Source organism: Muscardinus avellanarius (genome assembly GCF_963383645.1).
Source record: "Muscardinus avellanarius genome assembly, chromosome: 8".
Classification (NCBI taxonomy): domain Eukaryota; kingdom Metazoa; phylum Chordata; class Mammalia; order Rodentia; family Gliridae; genus Muscardinus; species Muscardinus avellanarius.
Genome location: NC_137794.1, coordinates 104027940 through 104054896, shown reverse-complemented (window position 1 = coordinate 104054896; position 26957 = coordinate 104027940). Strand labels below are relative to the sequence as shown.

Genomic DNA, 26957 nt, shown 5'->3' with positions numbered 1-26957 from the left:
ATTTGGATTCCTAGACACACAGGGAAACAGGGGCTAACATTAGTTTGGCAGACAGTGGTAGGTCACTTACTCAGTTATTGATATAGAAAGAAAATCACTTGTTTTCCTTCCAAAGGAGGCTGTTGTTCAGTATGAACAATACGAGCAAGAAATGAAGCATCTGGAGCAGCTGATAGAAGGAGCTCACCTAGAAATCGAGGACAAACCTGTGGCCACCAGTAACATCCAGGAGCTGCAAGCCCAGATCTCCCGGCATGAGGTGAGACCAAACACAAAAAGGGGTTCACTGGGCAGGAAGAGAAAGGTTTTCCCTGCCCCGCACAGAATGCGCTCAGCTCCTGGGCGGCTGGTTTGGCTGTCTCTGCACTTCGAGTACAGTTTGTGCTGATCCAGCTGAATGAGTCTCTCCCTTGACCCACAGCCTCTTTCTGTGTGGTTCATGACAGTTCTCCACCAAGACGCACTGCTGGCTTCTGCACCCAGAACAGACAGTGCACGGAGCAGCTATAGCGCTGACACACAGGCTGTTCCCTGATTTTAAACACTGCAAGACACAGCAACGCTTAAGGCATTGCCTCACTGTTCACCCTTCTTTTAAAAAAGAGAGGAGCTCATATTAAAAATAAAATCTTTTGACCCCTTAAAATAGCAGCTGGCTCAGCCCCTTTCACTAAAGTCAGGAAATGGGCTCTCACTTATTTCGCTTTTTGGGGGTGGGGGTTGTTTTTGTTTTATGGTTTTGGGATTTGGTTTGGTTTTGCTTTGTTTTTGGCACTGAACATTGAACCCAGGGACATTCTCCTTCTGAGCTATACCTCCAGCACCCCCCCTCTCTAAATTTTGAAACAGGATCTCATTAAGTTGCTGAGGCTGGCCTCAAACCTGTGATCCTTCTGTGTCCTTCCAAATACTGGGATTGCATTTTTAGACTGTCAGCATTTTCCTGTTTTGAAAGGTGTGTATATATATATATATGTATATAATTTCAATATATTTTATTGGTATAATGTAATTATACATCATATGAGATTCAAAGTTGCACAAACGTACAGGCATACCTCACTTGGTGTACGTCCCTCCCCACTCCCCCTTCCTCCTTGCCTATACTGTGGTGAAACCTAAAGTTATGTATGGACGGTGTGGAAGCAAACTTTTTGGAACTGTTCCCTTCGTCGATCCCTGTTTTCCCCTCCCCTCCCCTTCCTGCCCCAATCCCCTTCCACTGTTTTACTTTTTTCTCTCTTCACTCCACTGAAGTCCCTTTCGCTCCCTCTTTTTGTTCTAGCTTTCACGTACAGGAGAAAACCCAGGCCCCTTGGCTTGCTGAGGCCGGCTGGTCTCAGCACAGCGTCTCTAGTGCTCTCTGTTCTCCCGCGACTCACAGAACGCTGAGTAGAATCCCATTGTGTGTCTGTACCAGTTTCGTTACCCACGTGTCTGTGGATGGACACCTAGGTTGGCTCCATAATTTGACTTTGGTAATTGTGCTGCTGTAAACGTGGGTATACATGTATACTGCTGTATTTTAACTTCAACTCTTTTAGAAAGATACCAAGTAGTATTGTGTCTGGGTTTTATGGCAGATCCGTTCCTAGCCTTTTGAGGAACCTCCATATCTACCTCCATAGTGGTTGTAGTCGTTCAACCATTCTACCACCAGTGTGCGAGAGTTCCTATTTCCCCACGTCTCAGTTGGAATTTATTATTGTTTGTACTTATGATAACTGCTATTCTAATTGGAGTTAGATGGAATCTCAGAATAATTTTGATTTGCAGTTTCTTGATTGCTAATGATGTTAAACATCATTTGTATTTTCTCTTTTGAGAAGTTTCTACTCATTACAATTGCCCATTTTAATTATGTTATTTTTGGTGTTAAGGTTTGTTGCTTTCTTCATAGATAATAGATATTAGTACTCTATCAGAGGAGTAGCTGGCAAACGTTTTTCCCCTGTTGCAGGCTCTCTCTGTTGATTGTATCCTTCACTACAACATCGCTTTTTAATTTGAAGGTTTTATTTATTTATTCTCAATTTTATTTCGTGAGCCTTAGGAGTCTTGTGGATGAAGTTTCTACCATTTCCTATATGTTGGAGTGTTGTTCCTATGTCTTCTCCTAGCAATTGCAAAGCCTCTGGTTTAATTTCTGGGGCTTCAATCCACCTTGAGTTGACTGTTGCAGGGTGAAAAGGAGGGTTCAATTTTCATTTTTTCTAAATAGGGCTCTCCAGTTTCCCCAGCACCATTTCTTTAAAAGGCTTTTTCCAACTTATGCTTTTGGCTCCTTCATCAAAAGTCAAGTGTCTCTAAGTGTCTCTGTATCTGCATCCTGAAGACCTCAAGCCCTAGATACTCATCGTATAGACCTGATCTCAGACACAATGAGACGAACTAGACTGCTTGGCACACTGGCACTTCGCAGTCAATTTTCTTTCCTGGCCAGTCAATTCCTATATAGGCCAAATTCGCTTTTCCCATTGGGGTTGATTCTCAACACCAGGAAGTTGTGTGAGGAACTTGGAGGGAGGTGTCTTGTTTCTCTGTGCCAAGGATAATTTGGTTCATCTTTCCATCTGTTCTTTTTTAACTTGTCATAAGAACAATTTTTCCAAACCAAATATCATAGTAAATACTCAGAAGATTCAAATGTTGACTTTTAAGCACGTTGACATTTTACCATTTCCGCTCCCCAAATGCAAATCCTCTTTTCTAGACAGTCACAGTACACCAGCCACTTACGTTCATATACAATTTGCAAAATAATTTAAATAAATACTCTCCACCGATGTTTACTTCTATAGCTATAGACCATCTATATTAACTGTGTCTTTTATGTATTGGTTAAATATATGTTATGCAAATTTTTGAAGACATGGTCTGTATGATGTACAAATTAGACTATATATTATATATTTATCTTTTTTGTATGTGGTACTGGAGATGGATCCTAGCAGCATTGCACCTCTGAGCTACACTCCTGCCCTCTTTATCTTTTTAATTTGAAACAGGGTCTAATTTATAGCACTGACCTTGAACCTGTATTCCTCCTGTCTTAGCCTCACTGGAATTACAGTTGTGTGCCACTGAGCCTGTGTTACACATAGGTCTTGAAAATGTTTTTACTCCTATTTCATAAGATGAGAAAATTTATTGCAATGGCCCTTCTATTATGGTCCAAAAATATATTTATAGTTTGTCTGGAATAATAATAACTATTATTGCTAATTTTTTTGTTTTCAAAAATAATATACGATTCTACACCTTTTTAAATACTAACTCTATAAGGATTGGGTTCTTTATAACTTTTTTTAACCAATAAGAATGTTGATTATTTTTTAAGTGACATCCTGAACTCCTCAATCTAGCCTTGAGTCTAGATTTGAGACTAGACTCAAACTCAGTATCTTTGGCTCTAAATTCTATGACATTCCCACTGTAACAGAAACTCTATGAAATATTATTACAGCATAAAGAAGAATGAAGGTCCAAGAAAATGAAGGACTTTCCCAGGGCCACAGAGCAGACCAGATCTTCCTGGCTTCTGGTTCTGCCGGCTGGTCCGCCTTCACATTTTCTCCTCACAATTCTAAATTTCCATGTAGAAATTTGCTAGCTTCTCCTGTGACTTAGGACACATTTTTAAGGACATGATGCAGCCCTGTGTGAGGGTCACAGTATGTCTAAAACAAACACAGGAAGGAAAGTGCCGAGCAGAGAAAGCCTGACAGTTGATAACGTACATGTTGGGCCGAGGGTGTTTTTTCTGTCTTCACCATCTGCTTTTAATTAAATTTCAATCTGAAGGTGAACCTACTTCTCACGAGGATACCCTCAGCTCATAAAAATAACTGGGCATCGTGGCGCACCGTTGTAATCTTAGAATTTGGGAGTAGAATCATAGGTTCAAGGCCAGCCTCAACTGCTTAGTGAGGCCCTCTGCAACTTGTGAGACCCTCTTTCAAAATAAGGAATTAAAAATAGGGCTGGAGCCAGATGTGGTGGTGCATGATTGTAATCCCATCATTTGGGAGGCTGAGACAGGAGGATCGTGGTTCGCCGACAGCCTCAGCTGCTACTTAGTGAGGTCCTTTGCAGCTCAGTGAGACCTTGTTTCAAAATAAAGAATAAAAAATAGGGTTGGGGGTGTATCTCAGAGGTAGAATGCCCTGGGTTCAATCCCTAGTACTGCAAAAAAAAAAAAAAAAACAGTCAAAAACAAAACAAAACAACAAACAAAACATGAACTGTTTAGCTCTAAGGAATTCACATTTAATATTTAAAATTATTATTATTATTATTATTATTATTATTTGGTGGTATTGGGGTTCCTGGAAACCCTTCTACCTCCTGGCTATACTCCCAGACCTATTTTATATTTTTATTTGGAAACAGGGTCTCTTAAGCCAGCAAGGCTGGCTTCGAACCAGTGAGATTCTCCTGTCTCGGCCTCCCAAATCCTGGGTTACAAGGGTGCGCCACCTCCCCGGGCTTAAATCCTTGTTCTAAAACTCCTTGCCCTTGGCTAGGGATCAAGAAGACAAGCTGCTGGTAAGCCCTGCTGGGCTGTTTCTCCTCCGCTCAGTTTAGTTTTGGAGGAGAGAGACAAGGACGATAAGAAGTGGTGCATATGTGCACAACAGATATCATACGTGTACGAATGAATGTATCCCTGGATGTACTTTTGTGTGTGTGGTCCTGGGGATGGAACCCAGGGGCATTCTACCTCCAAGCTACATCCCCAACCCTATTTTTTATTTTTATTTTGAAACAAGATCTACTAGGTTGACGAGAGGCTTAGAATTTGCTGAAGCTGTCGTGAACTGGTGATCCTTCTGTCTCAGCTTCCCAAGTACTGGGATTACAGGAGTGCACCAACACGCCCAGCATACTATTGTTTTTAAAACATAGATGTTTAATGTCTGTCCCAGAATGTGTTCTGTACAAAACACCCACTGACAGCTTCTCAGAAAAAGAAATCAAATGAAAGAAATAGAAAAGAATAATAGTTCTTTACGGTTAATGTTTTAGAATCCACATTTTCATCTTTTCAAAATGCAAGAAAATATTACTTTAATACTTATATTAAATATAAAAATATAAATATTGCATATTAAGCAAGAAAGTACAACTGTAGTATTTAGAACGACCATATCCCTCAAACAGACCTGTATTATCAACTTAAGAGCTGGGTGCTGTCCAAAATATGTTTCCAACAAACTCTTAGTAAAAGTTTTAAAATCTGTAGCTCTCATTCTTTTTCAAAAGCAAATGAAAATAAAAGCCATTCAACGCTTGAAAGCTCTAGCTTGAAGCATCAGAAACATTTGAGGCAGGACGGAATGAGAAAGTTTGATGAATGCGCAAAATGTTATTTGAAGGGGACAGACAATCTGCATAAAAATAAGGTTTTACATGTACTATAGAGCTTATCTAGGGATCAAAACAACTCCACAAGAGCCCAGGAACAGTTTATCTTGTCATCCTCTCAATTCCCCATGACTGCCATCTCTATTGGAGTGCTCAGTATATTGTAAAAGCTGAGCATTGCTTTTTTTTTTTTCTTTTTGTAGTTTTAGTTATCACATGACCTCATTTCCATGGCGTGAACCATCTGGTAAATTTCACATGCTTTCAGGCATTTTAAAAGAAAGTTGCCGTTCTTCACGTTGGAAGTGCGAGATCTCCTTTGAAGACCCTCTCATTTTAGGGTCCACACTCCTGCACCCCCCTTTTCTCCCTTTGTCAAGGGGGCTCCCGGCGCCTCTTCTTCCCGCTGGGCTGCCGCCCCTGGGCGGGCTGGGCTGTGAGATGCCGGCGGCTCGGGCTGGGCTGCCGCAGTCCACATCCTGCCTCTCGGCTGCTGCAGCCTCGCCGGCTCTGCCATCTCATTGGCTGGCGCTGCAGGAAGATGAACGCCGCTACTTCTGTTTCCTTTTGATGCTGCTCTGACACCCCCGGGGGGGTGGGGGGGATGTTTCCTCAGGAGCTGGCGCAGAAAATCAAGAGCTACCAGGAGCAGATCACCTCTCTGAATTCCAAGTGCAAGATGCTGACGATGAAAGCCAAGCACGCCACCATGCTGCTGACGGTGACCGGGGTGGAGGGGCTGGCAGAAGGGTCGGAGGACCTGGAGGGAGAGCTCCTCCCCACGCCCTCGGCCCACCCCTCTGTGGTTATGGTAAGGATCCGGCTGTCCCCAGCCGCTCCGCCCTTTGACCAGAGCCTGGCTGGTGGCCTCAGGAGCCCGGCCAAGGCTTATTCTAGAGATCCCCGTTAGAGCTTGCGGATTCCGATGGAGGAGCAGTTTCTTAACTCCCTTGACTGCTTGGGCCTGAGCCAATTTTTAACACTGTAAACAGTGACAGTTGACATGAAATTACTTGCTGGAAACTGCTGAATTCCTTAATCTGCCCAAGATCTGCAGTTATTTACAATTTAGCAGCACTACCCAGAGGACCTCAGCTTTATTATTTTTTAAATAATTGTTTATACAATGTTCTAGTTTTCTAAAGGATGGGAGAGTCCCGATACATATATTTAATTTTGTCTTCCAAGCTAACTGGCTGACGAGACATGTGCATATACTCTGTTGTCTAAATTTAGAAAAATAACTATTAAGAGAAAAAGAAGAAAATAGATTTATAGTTTAGCTTTAGATTAAAGTAAACTCCACTCAAGTCTAAATCCTGTACCATTTTTTTTCCGATACACTTATCATCTAAAATGCATTGAGTATTTTGGTAGCAACCCTGCTCTCAACCCTGTTCTCCAGTGCTGTACGTTTCCCTTCATTTGTTCTGGGCCTCAGGTAGTGTATAACCCAGGCCCACCGGCAGTGTTACTTTTGCATGATTTATCCCCCTGAAATATTGGAAACTGAGATGTCCAATTTATCTCGTAGACCCTTTCCTCATCTGCATGATTCACGATCTTCCTAGTTGCTTATAAAGACACAAACACTAAAAAAAAAAAACTAAAAAGTTTTTAATTAACTCTTGAATGTGATATCTACCCTCCATCCCTGCTACTAGTTTTATAAATGGTCACTCACAAAACATTTGCTTGGAGACAAAAATTTTAAATACTAATGCGGGATTAATACATAAATTGGAGTCTCCATCCATTCTTCTAATCTTCGTTGTGTGATGATCTGTTTGACCTGTGTCTGGCCAGCTCTTTTGTTGACATAGCTAATTGATTTTCATGTCCCTTGGGCTCCGTTTTCCGTGGCAGATGACTGCAGGTCGCTGTCACACCTTGCTGTCACCTGTCACTGAGGAGTCTGGGGAGGAGGGAACCAACAGTGAGATTTCCTCTCCACCCGCCTGTCGCTCCCCTTCACCTGTGGCTAATACAGATGCTTCTGTTAACCAGGTACCGCCCACGGGGCATTCCTCTGTCTGTGAGCTCTGGGAGGATGCAGGCTCCATCCTCTTTAGGCTGTGGGTGTGAATCTTAGGCTGTGCTGCATTTGGTCCCAGGGCCATGCCATTAGGTGTCATATTTGCACAAACCATGATTACCCTGTGTGATGACTGTCCCCAAATGTCACCTCCTCTCCGAGGCTGCTGGCAACCAGATGAGTCAAAATTGGGTCAAGGAAATTATTAGCCTGGGATGGTCTCTTTAAGGTATCATGGCCTTAGTTTCTAAGTCGTGTAATGGGGTACTGCATCCTAACAGAAAATGAAAGGTCTTTGTTACTGTTGCAAATTTATATAATTCTGTGGCTATTTTAACTTTCACTGGACAAAGAGTTGATATTTACTCCCTCAGATTTTAAATATGGAAAACTTTTTATGTTCATTATACTTTTTAATTTATCAATTGTGAACCAGTTAAAGGAATGTCGGCCAGTGGGTGTACCCAAATGCTTAGTATATTTTAATTTGCTTATGTATCTTCCCAAAATCTTAAATTTTATTTCCTATGAAATGAAGATAATACTTCATTATCAGAAGTTTTTGCATATTTTATTGAATATAGATTATTACCAAATTAAACATTAAATATTTATTACTAAATTAAATTAAACATTTATTATTAAATGTTTAATTAAGTTAAACATTTATTACTAAATTAAACATTAAAACATTTTATAGGAAATAATGGATAGAAATTAAAAAGCTGCTTTTACAGTAACCAAAACCTTTATTGCATGTTAAGTGATACTGTATTTTGTTTTGTTTTTGCCAAACAACTTTAGAAAGTTTTAATTACATTACTATGAAAGCATATGTGTTCAAGAGTTGAAATGTACTATTGAGGAAAAGGCATTAAATAGAGCAAATATTTATAAGCTACACTATAAGTCAATCATAGGACTTTATTTCAAAGCAGAAACTTTCAAAATAAAACTTCTGTGATAAAGAAAAACCTCTTCCTAATAAAAAAGGAACATAAAATTGACAACACCTTTAGCTGATACGGTTCTCTTAGTAGAAATCAATATGGCTCTAGGGAAGTTATTAACTTACCAATTTATCATTGGCACACCTGCTTGTCACAAAAACAAGGTTCTGCCCACCAGAACCTTACTCTCTTGAGAGAAAGGTAAACACGAGACGAATAAGAACAGAAGCGTTAAGAGGAAATTGACAAGTACAACAAAAAAGAAGAAGTGCAGGTACCCTGGAAGATTTAGAAAATTGTTCTCTAAATTCTGATTTAAAAATATGTATTACTCATTTTGTGACAATATCTTCTTCCCCATGGTCACAGATGTTATTTGAGTCATAGAAATTATAGTATAGTCAGCAGATTAGTGGACTGAAAAAATGTATTCTACCGAATATGGCTTAATATTCTTAGACATTTCAAATTGAACAATAAAAGTGATCTTGAGACCAACCAATATGAAAAGAGAAATAACTTCTAAGATGCAAGTCTCTCTACTGCTTAGTTCTTATAGAGTGCTTTTGATGTACACACAAATGTGTCCAATAAGTGGCAACACATTCATACATCATTACTATTATTTTTTGACATTAGCCAGAAAACTTAATCATGCCCTAAAACTGACCGAGGTTAGGCATTGCAGTGATCCCATTTTGACATCTCTTCTTTGTCACAGAAAAACATCAATCAAATTACATCACTACGCTAACAGACTGATATGTAATGATACACATTAGGGGCCATGTCTTTACTTAAGTTAAATCAGACAGCTTTACTCTGAAAACCTGTTAAACAGAAAACATGTGCCAGGCGCGGTGGTACATACCTGTCATCCCAGTACTTAGGAGGCTGAGACAAGAGGCTCAGAGGTTTAAAGCCAGCCTCAGCAACTTAGTAAGACCCTGTTTCAAAGTAAAAAATAAAAGAGGACTGGGAGTATTGCTCAGAGGTAGATCCCCAGTTCAATCCCCAGTACCACAAAATAATAAACAATCCTCGGTGCCAAGGAAAAAGCAGATATATTATGCACAGCCTTGCTGAAACAAATGCATCCGGTCACTGCAGCCATGTGCTATTCTTCTACAGTAGTGTAAATCAGAGAACAATGAAAGGCAGGACACAAGGCCAGCAATGCCTGAGAAGACAGCATCAGCTCTTTAAAGTGAGGAGGACACGTAGAATCCCTGGCAGCTCCAGTGTTTGGACTCCATACCCTGGACTCAGGGTGCACGTGGTCTCCAGGAGCAGCCAGATACGACTGCACTGTAACAATGCAGCTGTTAGGAGAGGTTTTGTGCTAGCCCTCTCTCTAAGTAGATCTCCGTTACGTAATGGACCGATCTCGCTCACAGTGGGTTCCACCTCTGGCAGTGCTACTAGGTAAAATGTAAAAAGCGTTTAGCTCACCAGAGAGGAGAAAGAATCAAGCTCTCCCACAGGATGGGCTGCAGGCTTCTTGATGGCCTTCGATGAAAGCCAAGACTTAGAGCCCATGGAAAAGTGAAGAGAAGGATGGGCTAGAACAGAATTGTACACAGGGCCGATCTGCCGGCCTCTGGGTCTGAAGCTCTTGCTCCTCTCAGCTGAGCCCTGGGAACTCCCCGGACCCTTGCGTGTACATGGGAATCAGTATTGCTTAATGCACAAAGTCCTGAAAACTAAATATGCCGTTCATCATGAAAACATTTTTTAAAGTAGAAAATGTAGATCACCTAGGAGCTACAGCTGTCTGGATTATTTTTTTAAAGATATACTGAGTTGTAACTCTCCGAACTCAGGCACATAAGCAAAAAAAGACATATTTCTAAGAGCGCTTCCTTACTACACTGAGTATTGGCTTGTGTAGTTGTTTATACTACTCATTGACTTCCTTTGTTGAATTTATTGAGTCCTCAAATAGACCTAAGTTATTCATCTACAAACGGCGATGTGTCTTCAACCATTTTTAAGAGTTTGGTTGTTAGCCAAGCATGCTGGCACATGCCTGTAATCCTAGAATTTAGAATACTGAGACAGGAAGATCACAGGTTTGAGTTCAGACTCAGCAATGTAGTGAGACTCTTTTTTAAAATGAAAAAGTAAGCCAGGCGTGGTGGCGCACGCTTGTAATCCCAGCATTTGGGAGGCTGAGACCCGGAGGATCACAGTTCGTGGACAGCCTCAGCTACTTAGTGAGGCCTTCTGCAACTCAGTGAGACCCGGTTTCAAAATAAAGAATAAAAAATATAGGGCAGGGGTGTAGCCCGGAGGTTGAATGCTTCTGGGTTCCATCCCCAGACCCGCCAAAATAAAGAAAAGAAAGAAAGAAAGAAAGAAAGAAAGAAAGAAAGAAAGAAAGAAAGAAAGAGTATAACAGGGCTTGAGCTGCAGCTTGGAGATAGAATGCCCCTAGGGTTAATTGGAGAAAGAGGAAAGAGAAGAAAGAAAGAGAAGGAAGGAAGGAAGGAAGGAAGGAAGGAAGGAAGGAAGAAGGAGGGAGAAAGAAAAAAAGAAAGAAAGAAAGAAAAGAAAGGAGAGAGAAAAAGAAAGAAAGAAAGGAAGAGAGAGGAAGGAAGGAAGGAAGGAAGGAAGGAAGGAAGGAAGGAAGGAAGGAGAAAGAGTGGGAGGGGTTGTCATTCTTGTCTATAGGCAAAGCCATATACACTCACGTGCAGAGCCAGAGGCAAGCGTGAACAAGGATGAGTCTGGAGACAGAAGGTCTTGTGAGCGTTTGAGCAGTCTCGGGAGCAGCTGTTTGAAGGCTCTGTGGGTATTGTGCATGCGCACAATACACATGCATAATCACTCCAGAGAATCTGAACCAAACCCTAGCTGGCCTTGTCCAAGTGGGTGCAGTGAAGGGCAAAGAGACAGGGGAAACGGGATGTGGGCAAGAAAGGGGTTTAGGTAACGTTAGACATAGCAAGAAGTACCCAGAGGTGAACAGCTTCACAGTGATGGTATTTCAGGGTGGACAGGTCTGAAGTAGAGTGAGGTGAGTGAGGGGCAGGAGCTGTGAGCCTAGGATGGGAGGAAACCAATGGAATGTATTCACGATGGGGGCAGGCTGAGGGATGAAGAGGGAACGGTCTCCATGTTGCCTTGGCATCCATCAACATTAGGAACTTATCTGGACGCCTTGGTGACAACAGCGAAATGAGTATTAGGTGTCAGAGTCACTAAATTTATTTCGCTTAGTCCTCTCCCAATGGTGAGCCTGTCCACAAGATGGGAGGGACTTGCTCCAGCTATACAGCCTCTTAGGAGAATTTGACCTAGGTGTGCTCATTCCTAGTCTGAACTCATCCTGCCCCCCACCTGCTTCCAGCCTCTTACAGACCTGCCCAACACCAGACACAGTCTTGCTATTATCTTGGTTTCCCTGTGGCAAGAGCTTTCTTCAATTTTTTTTCTTTGATCAGTGCATGATTATCAGTATGGCTCAGGTAACTAAAATTGACGCAATCGGCTTCAATAGTTTATTGCAAAAGCACCAAACTTTATATTGGCAGCTGACAGGGTATAAACAGTGCTGTCAGCTGGGCATGGTGGCACACACCTGTAATCCTCATACTTGGGAGGCTGAGACAAGAGGATCACAGGTTTGAGAACAGCCTCAGTAACTTAGCCATATCCTCAGCTACTTAAGCAAGACTCTGTTTCAGAATAAATGGGCTAGGGTATAGCTTGGAGATACAGTGCTCTTGGGTTCAATCTCCAGTAACCCCTCTACAAAAATAAACAAAAAACTTTGCTTTTTATATTTAATTTCTAGTTGATACAAATAGGTGCATATAGAATTACTAAAAGCACACCAATTATATATCTTATCAATACTAATGAATTATGTAAAGTTACTAATTTTTTTTTTTCGGTACTGAAGATGGAACCCAGAGGCTTTCTACCCCTGGGCTATTTGGAAACAGGGTCTCACTAATTTGCTGAGAACCTCACTAAGTAGTTGAGGCTGGCTTTGAACCTGTACGATCATCCAGTCTCAGCCTCCCAAGTGCTGGGATTACAAGCGTGCGCCACCACGCCCAGCAGCCCAAGAGATTTTTAAAAATCACAAAGCATGAAATTTTATTGAAAATCATGCATTGAATCAAGCATGAAAATCAAGCATGAAAATCACTTTTTGATTTCTTGTGTACTTCCAAGAAAATGAATACAAGAAAAACGTTTCTATTATTTTCCTTTTAAAGTAATTTCAATTTTCTCATTAGATTTCCCTTATTTAATATTAAAGTAATTAAATGAATATCTATAAATAATGAAGTCACAGATAGTGATGATCTGGCTATATCTGCAAAATTATTGTCTGTAGATAGGTTTTTAAAAATCAAATACTTTTGAAAAACTGATTCAGAACTTTAATCACTACATGAAACAACAGTTTAGAAACCAGATCTTTTGGAGTCTCTTATTTTTGCTATTTTGGTTAATCCATCTTTAAATCCATATGTACTCCTTAGATTGTCTGCATTTTCATTTTGCCAAATATAAAATAAGATCGAATGCTTGAAATATTGATAACATTATTTATTTATTTATTTATTTATTTATTTATTTATTTATTTTATTTTTTGCGGGTCTGGGCATGGAACCCAGGGGCATTCGACCTCCAAGATACACCCTCTCCCCTATTTTTTAATTCTTTACTTTGAAACAGGGTCTCACTAAGTTGCAGAGGACCTCACTAAGTAGCTGAGACTGTCCATGAACCATGATCCTCCGGTCTCAGCCTCTTGAATGCTGGAATTATAAGCGTGCGTCACCACGCCCGGCATTTATTTATTTATTTATTTATTTATTTATTTATTTATTTAGTGTGTGTGTGTGGCGCTAGGGATTGAACCCAGGGGCATTCTATCTCCGAGCTACACTCTCAGCATTATTTTTTATTCTTTATTTTGAAACAAGGTCTCACTAAGTGTGCGCCACCATGCCAGGCTCTTATTTGTTTTTTAGATAAACCAGATTTTTAAAGTACTTTTAAGGTTCTTTGATGTTCTTAACATCTTCTTATCACACGGATCTCTGAGCTTCTCCAGTTGATAGCCCTAGGGGTAAGGTATAAATTCTACAACTTCTCCTCCATGACAGGCAATGCAGGGCCTGCTGATCTAGACTTTGTCTCTCTTTGTGAGTCCAATGCTGTGCTGTCCCTCACAGGACATTGCTTATTACCAAGCCTTGTCTCCCGAGAAGCTACAGACAGAAGCTGCGAGGATTCACTCCAGCACTTCGGCCTCCCAGGAGTTCTACGAACCAGGACTGGAGCCATCTGCTACTGCCAAACTGGGCGATTTGCAGCGTTCTTGGGAAACCTTAAAAAACGTGGTAAGCCTTAAACTGTGGACCTGGTTAAGCTCATCAGACACCTAGTACCTTAGGCATTATCTTACAAAATCCACGCTGAGAGTTACACATCCGGTACTCAACTGAGCACCCTTGGGTAAAGCAATGTGGAAAGAAATGTCGTAACCTGGAAGATAAGAGGTACGAAACTCTCTAAGATCCCTTTTCTTGTTCAGATCAGTGAGAAGCAGCGTACCCTCTATGAAGCTTTGGAAAGACAGCAAAAGTACCAGGACTCTCTCCAGTCCATCTCCACAAAAATGGAGGCCATCGAGATGAAGCTCGGCCAGAGTCTCACGCCTGGCAGAAGTCCAGAAAGCCAGATGGCTGAACACCAGGTAAAATAGCGATGGAGGGCTTCAGGTTCCTGTGTGCTTAAGTGGAGGAGCTCTTTTGACTGGTTGGCTGGGCCTGTGTTTGGGAGAGCAGAGCAGCAATTCTTGTGTTTTAAACAGGATTCCAAAGCTGGGCGTGGTGGTGCAGACTTGTAATCTCAGCTCTTGAGAGGCTGAAATAGGAGGATCGCACAGGTTTGAAGCCAGCCTCAGCTATTTAGTGGGGTTCTCAGCAACTTAGTGAGACCCTGTTTCCAAATAAAGTATAAAATAGGTCTAGGAGTATAGCCCGGAGGGAGAAAAGCCCCTGGGTTCCACCCCCAGTACCACCCAAAAATAAACAAATAACCAAACAAACAGGATTCCATAGGGTGGTAGTTTTCCCCACTGCCTCAGGGAAGGATCTAGTAAAAAAAAGAAAATCACATCTTGACTCTCGTGTTTAAAAGTTTTTTGCACTGATGTTGCGTTTGCAGTTTTCATACACAAAGTGCATTTCTTTATAGTTGCCAAACTGTTTTGATTTTGTTGTGAGTCACTGTAAGAATAAAATGTTTCCCTAAGTAACCATCTCTGGATAGTAGCCAGTGCGCACCCAGTCCCTCCCCATCATCACTTAAGAAAGCAAGTCTCAAACTTCAGTGGGCAAAAACAAAACAAAACAAAACAAAATAATGAGAGGATAAAGGATTCTAAGTTTTGATATTGCAAATGTTCTGACTTCAGTCATTTCTTAAGAGGTTATATAAACTAGACAAAGCTTCAACTTTACACAAATAGCACAGCTGATTACATTAAACTAATTCAGAATGATGCTGAAAACTTATGAATGTAAAATGCATGCTAAGAATCATGCATATATTAAAATCTGGCTAGTACCCTAGCAACTATCAGGTGTGCTGTTAACACATATTCTGTTTGAAGGGTTTAGCTAACTGGTCTTTGAGGACTGGAGGTTCACTCTCCTCTTCACATTCCATCGCCGTGACCTGGGGAAATGCTGCCTACCTCAGACAGGAAAAACCTACGAGCATGTAAACTGTGACAACCGTATCAAGGACAGAGGCAAAGAAAGATATTTTGGAATGTTAAGAGCTATAAAAGCGTGGTATGATCAGTGTATCTCAGAGACGAGGAAATTCTTGATCAGCTTTAAAAGTGAACATCTGTCCTTTGCCTTCTCTTTGCTCCACATCTTTCTGGTGTTGGAAGCCAGGGCAATCTCGGAGCTCACTGCCGGTTCACATGTGGAATCAGATATGATTGCCTTCTTTTGCAATATGGGGCCTTTCGGTATAACACAAAAAGGAGGCCATTTCATCTAAAGAAAACATATTGAGCAATAGTGGTTTCAGGTTTTTGACACTCGTGTCCCTCCTTAAGATAGAGATCAAAGTTCAGAGCATCCATTTGCAGGCTTTATTTTGATAAACCTCCTTCTGGACGTCTTCCTTCTTTTCCAAAGTCACCCAGAATCCTCCAGGTTTGGGGAATTGTGCAGCAAAATTATAAAATTAAAACTAATTTTGTTTTCCTAGACCATCTTAGTCAAGAGGTCCCTCAAGGACTTGGGTGACTATTACAATGCTATTTACTCCACCCATTTTCTTACTAGACCGCAACTGTCCCAGAGCCCTCTTCCTTCTAGAAGGTGCTCAGTGTGTGAGTCCTTTTTAACTGATGCCCCAGTTTTCTAATGACAGCCAGCCTGCTCACGCTCACTGGAAGGGCTTCTCCTGCTGCCCAGGGTGCTCTCTGGTGCTCCTTGCACTTCTTGGTCCTGCAGAGTTCTCTCTTCCCTTCTCAGCAACTTAGTGAGACTCTGTTTCCAAATAAAATATAAAATAGATCTGGGAGTGTAGTCCAGAGGTAGAGGGACCCTGGGTTCCATCCCCAGTACCCCCCCCCAAATCTAACGTTTTCTATCTGAGCTATTTTTGCTAACTTAGTCTGTGACTAAGATCATCAAATTCTGAGACAAAACTTCCCACATGAAAAATTAACGGCATCCTAAAATGTAAATGTGTTCTTGGCTCCCAGAATGGTACTTTTAAAATCTCAAGCACTAGCCGGGCGTGGTGGCGCACACTTGTAATCTCAGGGCTTGGGAGGCTGAGACAGGAGGATCGCACAGTTTCGAAGCCAGCCTCAGCTACTTAGTGAGACTCTGTTTCCAAATAAAATATAAAATAGTTCTGGGAGTGTAGCTCGGAGGTAGAAAGCCTCTGGGTTCCACCCCAGAACCCCCTCCACACACACAAATCTAACATTTTCTGTCTGAGCTATTTTTGCTAACGTTCACTGTTTGTGACTAAGTTCAACACATTCTGAGACAAAGCTGCCCACATGAAACACTAATGGTATCACAAAATCTAAATGTGTTCTTGGCTTCCAGAATGGTACTTTAAAAAATCCCAAGCACTAGTATAGAATTGCTATTTCTACATTTCAATTTTATATTTAAAAATTATATAAATACTTGAATTGTTATTTCTTTCCTAACAAATCCTTCAGAAGTATAGTTGCTTTACAGACAACCTAATTTCTATGTTTTGCTGCCAAACACTCATACCAGATTTTGGTGGCGTGCTGGGGGATTTCTTGTCATTATTTCTCTGTGCTTAGTACGATGGGCTTAATTTTAAGTTGTTACTGTAATGCATGAGCTGAAGCTGGCTATTGTGCTGAGTATGTGGTCCTCTGCGACCGGGTCTTTCATTTTCATGGGCCTCTGATGCTTTGGGGTATGTGGTACCTTTACCACATTAAGCTCGGTGGCAGGTAGTAAGTAGAGTTCTGAGCTTATGGTTTTGTTTCTTGAGATGTTTAACAACTCAAATACTGTAAAAAGGCTGTGATCATAGTTCTGAGAATCAACATAAAATCACAGTTTACCTTTTCTGTTGAACTAAGCACAAAGTCCATGTTTTGCCCTTACTATTAAAGAGTTGGACGTTTTAGAGAAGCCCAGGAGGGCACTTCTCTGTTTAAATAAAATTTTTATTAACACATAATTATTATTAGTGGGATACAGCGTGGTATTTCCATAAAATGCATGTAGTGTGCACTGACCAAATCCCTCCTCCCTTCCCTGCATCATGCCACAGGATGCTCAAAGACTTCTTTAAATCGACCTACGTGTCCGTGTCTCCTCGTAATCACAGATCAGAAGCCCCTAGACATGCATGTCACCCCAAATCCTCACTTTGAAAACAGAAACCAAGGGGAACAGCTAGACACCCGCTCCTGTCTTAAGACTGAAGACTGTTGTGTTTTTTTAATTACAATGAAATTCACATAGCATAAAATTAATAATTTCAAATGCATAACTCAGTAGTGCTGAGCACATTCGTGTCATGTGACTGTGACCAGTTGATGATCTCTCCTAGAAGTTTACCGTGGCAGCGGTGATCTTTTCCTTACTTTATGCTTCTTCCCAGAAGAAGATTTCAGATGGAAAGCACAAATAGGGAGCATAAAAACCTTATTAAAAAAGTGGGGGCACCGTGTAAAAGAAGGCCGTGATAAAAAGGAATTACATTCTGGAAGGCTCTACCACTTTCTAGAATGAAAAATGGCAGCAAGTCCCACCTGGCGACTTTACTCGGTTTGGAAACCTTCCTCCCCCGGCATATGCATTTGAGGAGGAGGCTCTCTCCGCAGGCTTGGTTCAATGCTTCTGTCCTTACAGGTTGGAAACTCTTCTTGCCAAGTTGGTGCCTGTTTGAAAGTCTGCAGAGGGCTGAGCACGCGGATCCGCCCAGCCTCAGCGTGGCCCTGAGTTCTCTAACCGCAGCTGCAGTTGGGTGGGAGTCCGTATTTTCCTTCATGAGGGCCTTTTCCCTCAGATCTTCCCTCAGGGCAATCCCAGTCTGCCCACCTGCTCATTCTAGGTAGCTACCTCACACAACCACCACCTTCATTTCATCTTTATAAAATGTTCTGAAATACCAAAAGAAACCCCACGCCCATGGATAGCTCAGCTGCTGGATCTGAAGCATGAACAGGCCTGCCTCTAAGAGGATGAAAACCCACAGCTCTAGGGTCCCTATTCTTTTCCTTACTGCCCAGAATTCCCAGCTATTTTAGAACCCCGTGAGTTAGAAACATAAGCCAGCAACTGCACTGCGCACCTGGTTGGTCAAATCCACTAAGTATTGAGCAGGTTTGCTTTTGTTTTGTTTTGTTTTGTTTTTCTGGTTGCTTCCTGACTCAGACATCAATTTTCATGTCTTGAATTGTTGGGCATCTATGATTTGCAGAACCCAAAGACAAGCTTTCTACTAACACAGGAGGTAAAAGCCTGCATGGTGCTGGCCTGAATTACCTACACAGGGCGCAGGAAACAAATACAATTGCAGGCTAGAGTGGTGGGGAGTGGATCCAATGAGATCTAGCCAGGACCCAGAGAGGCACAGTGGGAGAGTTGGGAATGACAGCAGGAGGGGGCGGCAGCACTAAAAATGTGAATGTGTGTAGGGAAGAAAGGAGGAGAGAATGAGAAGGAACACTGTGAAACCTGGAGGAGGCTCCTCTTTAAGGAAGGATCTGTGCAGAAAGAGACAGAATGAGGTCAGTCTGATTATGGATGAGCCTTTAAAATCAGGCCAAGCAATATGGATTTATATAGATATGGATATATATATATATATATATATATATATATATATATATATATATACATGGATTTTTGGGGGGCAGGTAAGAAATTTTTTTTTTCCTACTGGGTATTGAACCTAAAGGCATTTTAACTGTGAGCTATACCCCCAGCCCTATTTTATTTTTATTTGGAAACAGGGTCTCTTCAAGTTGCTAAGAGCCTTGCTACGGTGCTGAGAGTGGTCTTTAACGTGGGATCCTCTTGTCTCAGCCTCCCAAGTACTGGGATTGTGGGCATGTGCCACCATACCCAGCTATATGTAGACCATATATATATCAAACAGGTACCAAACAAATGATCATAAAACAGTAGGAAATAAGTCACTGGACAAAGAATACTTTGAATCATAATAAAGAGGATGTCTGTTCATTCAATGCAATGTCGTTTTCAGATTCCAGCAAGTTTTTTGGTAGAGATTAAAAGCTAACTCTTAAACATATTGCAAATTTATGAAAATATATATTTAAAATGAAGGTCGAGAATAACCAAGAGAACCTTCAAGAATATGAATAAAGTTGAAAGATATATCGTACCAGATTATGAGACTTACAAATTCTAAAAACTGTGACAGTGTGGCATGTGTACAGACAGCCAAACACATGAGTGGGACAGAAATAGACACCAGAAGCTCATCCCCATGTACACAGATCTTTGACTTATGGCAAAGATTACACTACAAAATAATAATTGAAAGGAAAAGAATCATTTTCCCCCTTACCTTCCCACAATGAACACTAATTGATTTGGTGAATTATGTATCTATCTAAATGTAAAATTAGAAACACCAAAAAGTGCCAGGCGTGGTGGCACACGCTTGTAATCCCCACGCTTGGGAGGCGGAGACAGGAGGATGGCGCAGGTTCGAAGCCACACGGGCTGGCTTAAGAGACCCTGTTTCCAAATAAAATATAAAATAGGTCTGGGAGTGTAGCCTGGAGGTAGAAGGGTTTCCAGGAACCCCAGTACCACCAAAAAAAAAAAAAAAAAAAGAAAGAAACACCAAAAAAAAAAAAAAAAAAGTTTTAAAATAGTGCTTCCCAAACTGTCTCTGGTTTATACTTTTTGTTTGTTTGTTTGTTTTGATACCGGGGATTGAACTCAGATATGTTCTACTTCTGAGCTACCACCCCAGACTATTTAATTTTTATTTTGAATCAGGGTCTCTCAGTATGTTGCTGAGGGCCTCACTAAGTTGCCAATGCTGGCAACTTCTGGTCCTCCTGCCTCAGCCTCCTAAGGACTAGGATTACAGGTGTGTGCCACCATGCCCAGTTTGTGTGGCATATTCTTTCTTAATTTCTTTTATTCTTTTTTTTTTTTTTTTTTTGCGGATCTGGAGATGGAACCCAGAGGCACTTGACCTCCGAGCTACACCCCCTGCCCAATTTTTTAATTCTTTATTTTGAAACAGGGTCTCACTGAGTTGCAAAGGGCCTCACTAAGGAGCTGAGGCTGTCCGCGAACCGCGATCCTCCAGTCTCAGCCTCCCAAATGCTGGGATTACGAGCGTGCGCCACCACGCCTGGCTCTTCTTTCTTAATTTCTAATACAGCACAGACTAATACTTTGTAAAATTAAAATCCTATTTGATGTCACAGCAATGTCAAGTTGTTATAAAATTTCTTGACACTGCCGTCAACATCTTTATCTTGTCACAAACCTGTAACAAAATTTTGGAAGACTGACACCAATACCTAAGGCCCACACTTTGAGTCGTACCCAGTGCTGGGGTTCAAACCTCAGGCCTAGGGGCTCAGGAATGTTAACCTAGTACTGTGTCACAGACTCACACCCACAGCTCAGAATCCTTTTAGAAGATCCTCAGTACACAAAGAAAGAAGCAAACCCAAAGCCTTAGCTATTAAGGAAAATATTAATCTATAAAAAGATTAAGGCTTTTTGCCAGGCGTGGTGGCTCACGCTTGTAATCCCAGTATTTGAGATGTCGAGACAGGAGGACTGTGGTTCTTCGCCAACCTCAGCTACTTAGTGAGACCCTCTGCAACTCAGTGAGACCCTCTTTCAAAATAAAGAATAAAAAATAGGGCCGAGGCTATAGCTCAGAAGTAGAATGCCCCTGAGTTCCATCCCCAGTACTGAGAAAAAAAATTAAGACTTTCTGTTTATCCAAAGATATCATTAAAGAAGTCTTTCCCCAATACACTGGGAAGTAGGTATTTCCACAAAATGGAAGCTGACATCTGCAATGCACAGAACCAAAAGAAACACAGGAACTCAACAGTACCCAAAACATAGAAACAACACGTGTCAATAGGAACAGACTCCAATAAAGAATATGCAAAATCAGTCTACCCAGCAATCCCAAGAGATGGCCAAGAAGGGTGGGAAAAGTGCCCAGACTCAGCCAGCAGGGAAATGCAGATTAAAACTCTCCGAAGATTCCACTATGAACACACGAGCGAGGTTTAAGGAGTCACAAACCAGCTCACAGTGTCATATGATACCAGGGGGAAAGTAGGCAACTTGCCAAGGGTCTCACCACCTTGGTAGGAAGTGAAGGGCACAGCCACCAAACAAAGCATCCTACCAGAGTTGATTTACATAAAGCTGAGGTGCAGCCCAAGGTGTGAGGTTACCTTTTAACCCTGTGGCTGGAAAGAGGGGAGTAGCCACAGGGAGTAGCAAGGGGGCACGGAGTCCTGGAAATCTCTACTTCGTGGTCTGGGTGGGTGCAGCCTGGGTATGTGCACTCTGTGAAAATTCATAGAGCCACACTCTTAAAGCCCAAGCACTTTTCTGGATGTGTGTAGTATGCCAGTATATTCGCAGTCAACTGGACCAGCTGGGCACCTTAGCGCATGGCGGTGATGCCAGCAACTCAGGAGGCCGATGCAGGGGGATTGTTAGTTCAAGGGCAGCTTGGATAATATAATGAGACCTTGCCCCCACACAAAAATAGGTTGGGAGTGAAGCTCCGCCATAGAGGGCCCCAAAGTCCTGTCCCCAGTACTGCAAAAGAAGGAGCTCAATTGGACAGGGTGTGACAGCAGGACAGGAAGAGGTGTTTGGTTGTATTTTGCTTTTGAATACTTCTCAGGTGTGCACTCTCTCGGACAGCGCTGTGTTTCAAGAGAGGCCGCACTCTATGGAAGAGATGGGAACCTCGCACACAGCTTTGCACGTGGGAAAGTGCAATGCTGGCTAATGCAAAATCGGTTAGTTTTCCTTGGCCAGGGTCAATTCTCTTAGAGATGGTGAATTTTTCAGTTAATCTTAGCTCAGATACCAAGGAGCAATAGTGTCTGTTTTTCTAAAACGCTGTTCAAATCCTGAATGAGAATTTTTCTTGTGAAAACTCCAGGTAGTAAGCAAGTCATAAAATATGGAAAAAATGTGAAATAAACGTGTAATAGTGACAGATGTTAAAACAGGAAGGCGCTAACATCAGATGGTACTGACAGAGAATGCTAGATCTCTTTTAGATCGGCTATTGTTTAAGGTTGCTCGAGTTCTTTTAGGTTCAGAGAGGAAGGCCTCTGCAGGCATGGGAGGCCTGAAGGATGGACGGAGGGTCCCGGTAGGCAGGAGTGCCCCAGCCCATGGAGCCGCATGTGCTCAGTGATGGGGCCGGCGAGAGCTGGGGGGCTGGGGTTAATGAAGAGGAGTCCAGGGGCCAAGAAGAAAGTGGGGTACACAAAGCAGGGAGGGGAGACCACCAGAGTAGGCAAGGAGTTCATGTTCTATTTCACAGGCAGGAAGCCATAGGTATTTTAAAGCAGCGGAGTGGCTGGGCGTGGTGGCGCACGCTTGTAATCCCAGCATTTGGGAGGCTGAGACTAGAGGATCGCGGTTCGCGGACAGCCTCAGCTACTTAGTGAGGCCCTCTGCAACTCAGTGAGACCCTGTTTCAAAATAAAGAATAAAAAATAGGTCAGGGGGTGTAGCTCGGAGGTTGAATTAACCTGGGTGCCATCCCCAGACCCACAAAAAATAAAATAAAATAAAATAAAATAAAAATACAGAAGTGGAGTATTTGAAAGCAGAAACTTTTTTTTTTTTTTTTTTTTTTTTTTCTGTACTGAGAATGGAACCCAAGGGCATTGTTCCGAGTTACACCCCCAGCCCTATTTTTAGTCATTTTATTTTTGAAACAGGGTCTCACTGAATTGCGAAGGTCTTCTCTAAGTAGCTGAGGCTGTCTGCAAACAGGTATCCTCCTCCGGTCTCTGCCTCCAGAATGCGGGCAGGATTGCTGCCACCACGCCTGGCCTGAAAGCAGCAATATTTTTAAAGGTGACTGTAATCACCTTTAAAGTGGAGTGAAGAGACGAGGGAGAAAGCAGGTAGGTCCATTAGGAGCCCAGTAGAGCCCTCCACAGGTGTGAAGAGTTGACTGACTTGAACAGGGGAGTGGAGACCGGCAGATCTACAGGATTTTTTTTATTCTTTGTGGTACTGAGGATGGAACCCAGGAGCATTCTGCCTCCAAGCTACACTCAAAGCCCTATTTTTTATTCTTTATTTTGAAATAGGGTCTCACTGAGTTGCAGAGGGCCTCACCAAGTGGTAGCTGAGGCTGTCTGAGAACCACAATCCTCCCGTCTCAGCCTCCCAGATGCTGGGATTTCAAGCGTGCACCACCACTCCTGGCTTACAGGATATATTTTGGAGTTGTAGGATTCAGAGGTGGAATTCTAGGAAAGGAGAAGAAAGTGTTACTCCCATGTCGCAGTTTGGGCATTGAGGGTGGAGTGGTGGAAGATGGGAAAGGAAGCAGGCTTTGTACTGTTAACGGACAAAATTACAGCAAATTTGGTTTTAAGGGTTTTTTTTTTTTTTGATGCTGGAGATTGAACACAGAGGCTTTTTGCCTTCAAGCTACACCCCAGAGCTTTTTTATTTTTTATTTTGAAATAGGATATTACTAAGTTGCTGAGGCTGGCCTAGAACCTTTTGTCTCAGCCTCACAAGTACTGAGATTGCAGGCATGTGCCACTGTGCCCAGTTTATTTGTTAGATCTTAATTGCCTTTATTTTTATTCTATAGAATATAGTGTTTGTACCAGTATTGGGAATGGCCTAGGAAAATTTGAGAAAGCTCTGATTATTAATATATTTCAAAAATTGGGTAAGGGGCAAATCTGTGCAAGGACTTGGTTTCTGCCTAAAAGCAGGCAACTATTCCAATGTAAATTGACCTAGCCAAAAGCAATTAACCAGTCAATGGGAGAGGAGAACTAGGCCTTTCTCTATCTAAAGACAGATTGTAAGAGAGGAGAACTAGGCCTTTATCTAAAGACAGATCCACATGATGATCTAGGGAGGATGGAGCAGGGTTTGACCTTGCCCTTCATGAAAGCAGACACCTTGCCACACCTTGCTGGGGGAGGTACCTTACAGGGACATTCACTACTTCAGAATTATGTAAACAAGATGGAGGTCATGGGTATAAAAAGTCCGGTCCACGTGTAATCCCTTTGATGTACTCATTTTGAGTCACCCCCCCCCCATTCCGTTTTGGCATGGGGCTGTATTTCTATTCTGTATTTCTATCTTTTCCTCTTTTTCTGTTTTTCTGGGGTTTTTTTGTTTGTTTGTTTGTTTGTTTTGTTTCTTTGGGGAGTTTTTGGGAAATTATTCCCAGGGGATCTAACAAAGATCCCTGGGTCAATTCCCCAAATCCATAACAGTGTTTCAGTGGCTAGATAGAAGACATTGGTTTTTACAGACAGAAAATCCTAGGGGAAAAAAAGGAAAAAATTAAAACTAAAAAGCAGATTAGCTGCCGGGCATGGTGGCGCACGCTTGTAATCCCAGCACTTGGGAGACTGAGACAGGAGGATCAGGCTTATTTGAAGCCAGCCTCAGCTACTTAGTGAGGCTCTCAGCAACTTAGTGAGACCCTGTTTCCAAATAAAATATGAAATAGATCTGGGAGTGTAGCCTGGAGGGAGAAAGCACCTGGGTTTCATCCCCAGTAACACACACACACACACACACACACACACACACACACACACACACACACAGAGTAGGTTAGCCATTTCCTCTATTTTTCTTTTCTTTTTCTTCATTTTTCCCCAACACTGGTCATTGAATCCTGAAGCACTTTATCACTGAGATTGATCCCAGCCCTTTTTTACTTTTTATCTTGAGACCAGATCTAGCTAAGTTACCCAGGCTGGCCTTGAATTTGTGATCCTCCTATATCAGCTTAAATAGGCGTGTAATAGGCGTGTACCACAGGCCTAGGGTGGATTGTCATTGGAAAGTTACTTCCATCTTGACACAATAGGAAAGTAACTGAATGGTTAACATCAGGTCACTTTAGGTAGGTTCTCCAGGGTAAGGATTAGAACCTAGAAAACTTCATTATCATGTTGATTGAAACTAGTTGGCCTTGGCAATTTGGTTGTTAACTCTGTTTCTCTTGGTTTCTTGGAAGGTCAGATAAATACCTCGCTTTACATCTGCTGTCCTGGAACTTAACATGGGTAGCCATTTTGATTCTTAGCCTGTTCTTCTGCAGATCAGAATAGAGCGGAGTCCAAAGCAATGGCCTCCTGTAGGTTTTACTTAATAATGCTTAATATGACGGAAATGCCACTTACTTCGTAAGTTGATATGCAAGCCTGACATTTAGGACAATTGTGTGGATTAAAGATATGTTTTTGGAAGTGCTCAGAATTAGAAAGCATTTGAAATTTGTTGACTGGACACCACTGAAGAGGTCTCCCACAGCCCGGGAGAGCCTGCGGATAGAGAAGAGGAGGCCTGGGAAAAGAAGGAGAAAACTGAGGAGAGCGTTACCACATGAAACAACCCGCAAGTTTCTCTTGCTTCAGATCATGTGAAAGTAATGACTTTGGTTTTCAGCAGAGAATCTGACTCTTTAATGTCATCAGACTCACCTAATGCTGACAGGTTAATTAAAGTTTTCAAAGTCACTGAAGTTAGTGGCATACGCAGCATTAACATTAAAAAATGGTCTGGCATTCATTCTGACACTTTCCCTTCAAAACTTAGTGAGTACTGCCCAATTTCTGATCCCATGATGTCCCAGCGAAATGTCTCCCAGTAGGCTCAGTCCCCATGAAGTCAGCCAGGCCAAGACTTTGGGTCCAGAAATGCAAACACGAGCTGACCGTGGTCCTCCCCACAGGCCCTGATGGACGAGATCCTCATGCTCCAGGACGAGATCAACACGCTGCAGGCGGCCCTCGCAGAGGAGCTGGTGTCCGAGGCCAGGGAGTCCGACCCCGCCGAGCAGCTGGCCCTGCAGTCCACGCTCACCGTCCTGGCCGAGCGCATGTCCACCATCAGGATGAAGGCCTCCGGGAAACGCCAGCTCCTGGAGGTAACCAAGAATTGGAAGTTGAGCCACCCCTCGCTATGGAAGGATCTCTCCCCATCCCACCATTGTTACTGGGCATTCAACCCGGGGACATTCTACTACGGAGTTACATCCCCAGCCCCATTTTATTTTTTATTTTTGAAACCGGATCTTGCTATGTTGTTGAGGGTATTACTAAGTTTCTGAGGCTGGCTTTGATCTTGTGATCCTCCTGTACTGGGATTACGGGCACATCCCACCATGCCCAGCAAGAGTTAACTTTGTGTGTTTGTGTGTGTGTGTGTGTGTGTGTGTGTGTGTGTGTGTGTTACTGAGAATTAAACTCAGGAGCATTCTACCTCTGAGCTACAACCCAAGCCCTACTTTTTAAATTTTTTGTTTGAAATAGGGTCACACTAAGTTGCAGAAGGGATCATGTGGTTGACCAGGCTGGCAGTGAAACTGGAATCCTTCTGTCGCAGCCTCTCAAGTATTGAGATTACAAGCGGGTGCCACCATGCCCAGCAAAAGTTAACTTTTTAATTACCTTCTATTGCCTTTACTCCATAAAACTTGTGAGGTTTCAAAATGAAGCCATTGGCTTCGAGTTATTTTTTAACATAAATTATTTATAAGCATTGATTGGAAAAACCCACAGTTCTAACCAAAAGGTTCAGATTTCTGCCGTTGATTTTGGACTTCTAAGACACAAGTGGGCCACCCGCTCACGGGGGTCCCTCGCTTGTCTGGAATGGGTGATGGGAAGATGCTCTTAGCTGCCCCCCTTCCCCTCACTCCCTGCCGTTCCCGCACACGGAGATCAACTGTCTGTTGCCACTTACCAGCTACTTAATGCTATAGTTTTGTTCTAATCCTTGGCCTATTTCCATTGTTCTCATTACTGCCTGATCCTATAGGTGTACAGCTTGAG

General features: G+C 42.4%; 1 protein-coding gene across 3 annotated transcripts in view; it reads left to right on the top strand.

Moving 5' to 3' along the window:
- SYNE1 (spectrin repeat containing nuclear envelope protein 1) overlaps positions 1 to 26957 on the top strand; it is a gene marked incomplete at both ends in the record, with an annotated part of 486197 nt that overhangs the window by 304465 nt on the left and 154775 nt on the right. For all 3 annotated transcript variants that reach the window (XM_080699888.1, XM_080699887.1, XM_080699889.1), the window contains 6 exons: positions 116 to 259; positions 5984 to 6178; positions 7234 to 7374; positions 13552 to 13719; positions 13914 to 14075; positions 25856 to 26050. In XM_080699888.1, coding sequence (XP_080556014.1) covers positions 116 to 259; positions 5984 to 6178; positions 7234 to 7374; positions 13552 to 13719; positions 13914 to 14075; positions 25856 to 26050 — 1005 coding nt within the window. The remainder of the gene's footprint in view (positions 1 to 115; positions 260 to 5983; positions 6179 to 7233; positions 7375 to 13551; positions 13720 to 13913; positions 14076 to 25855; positions 26051 to 26957) is intronic.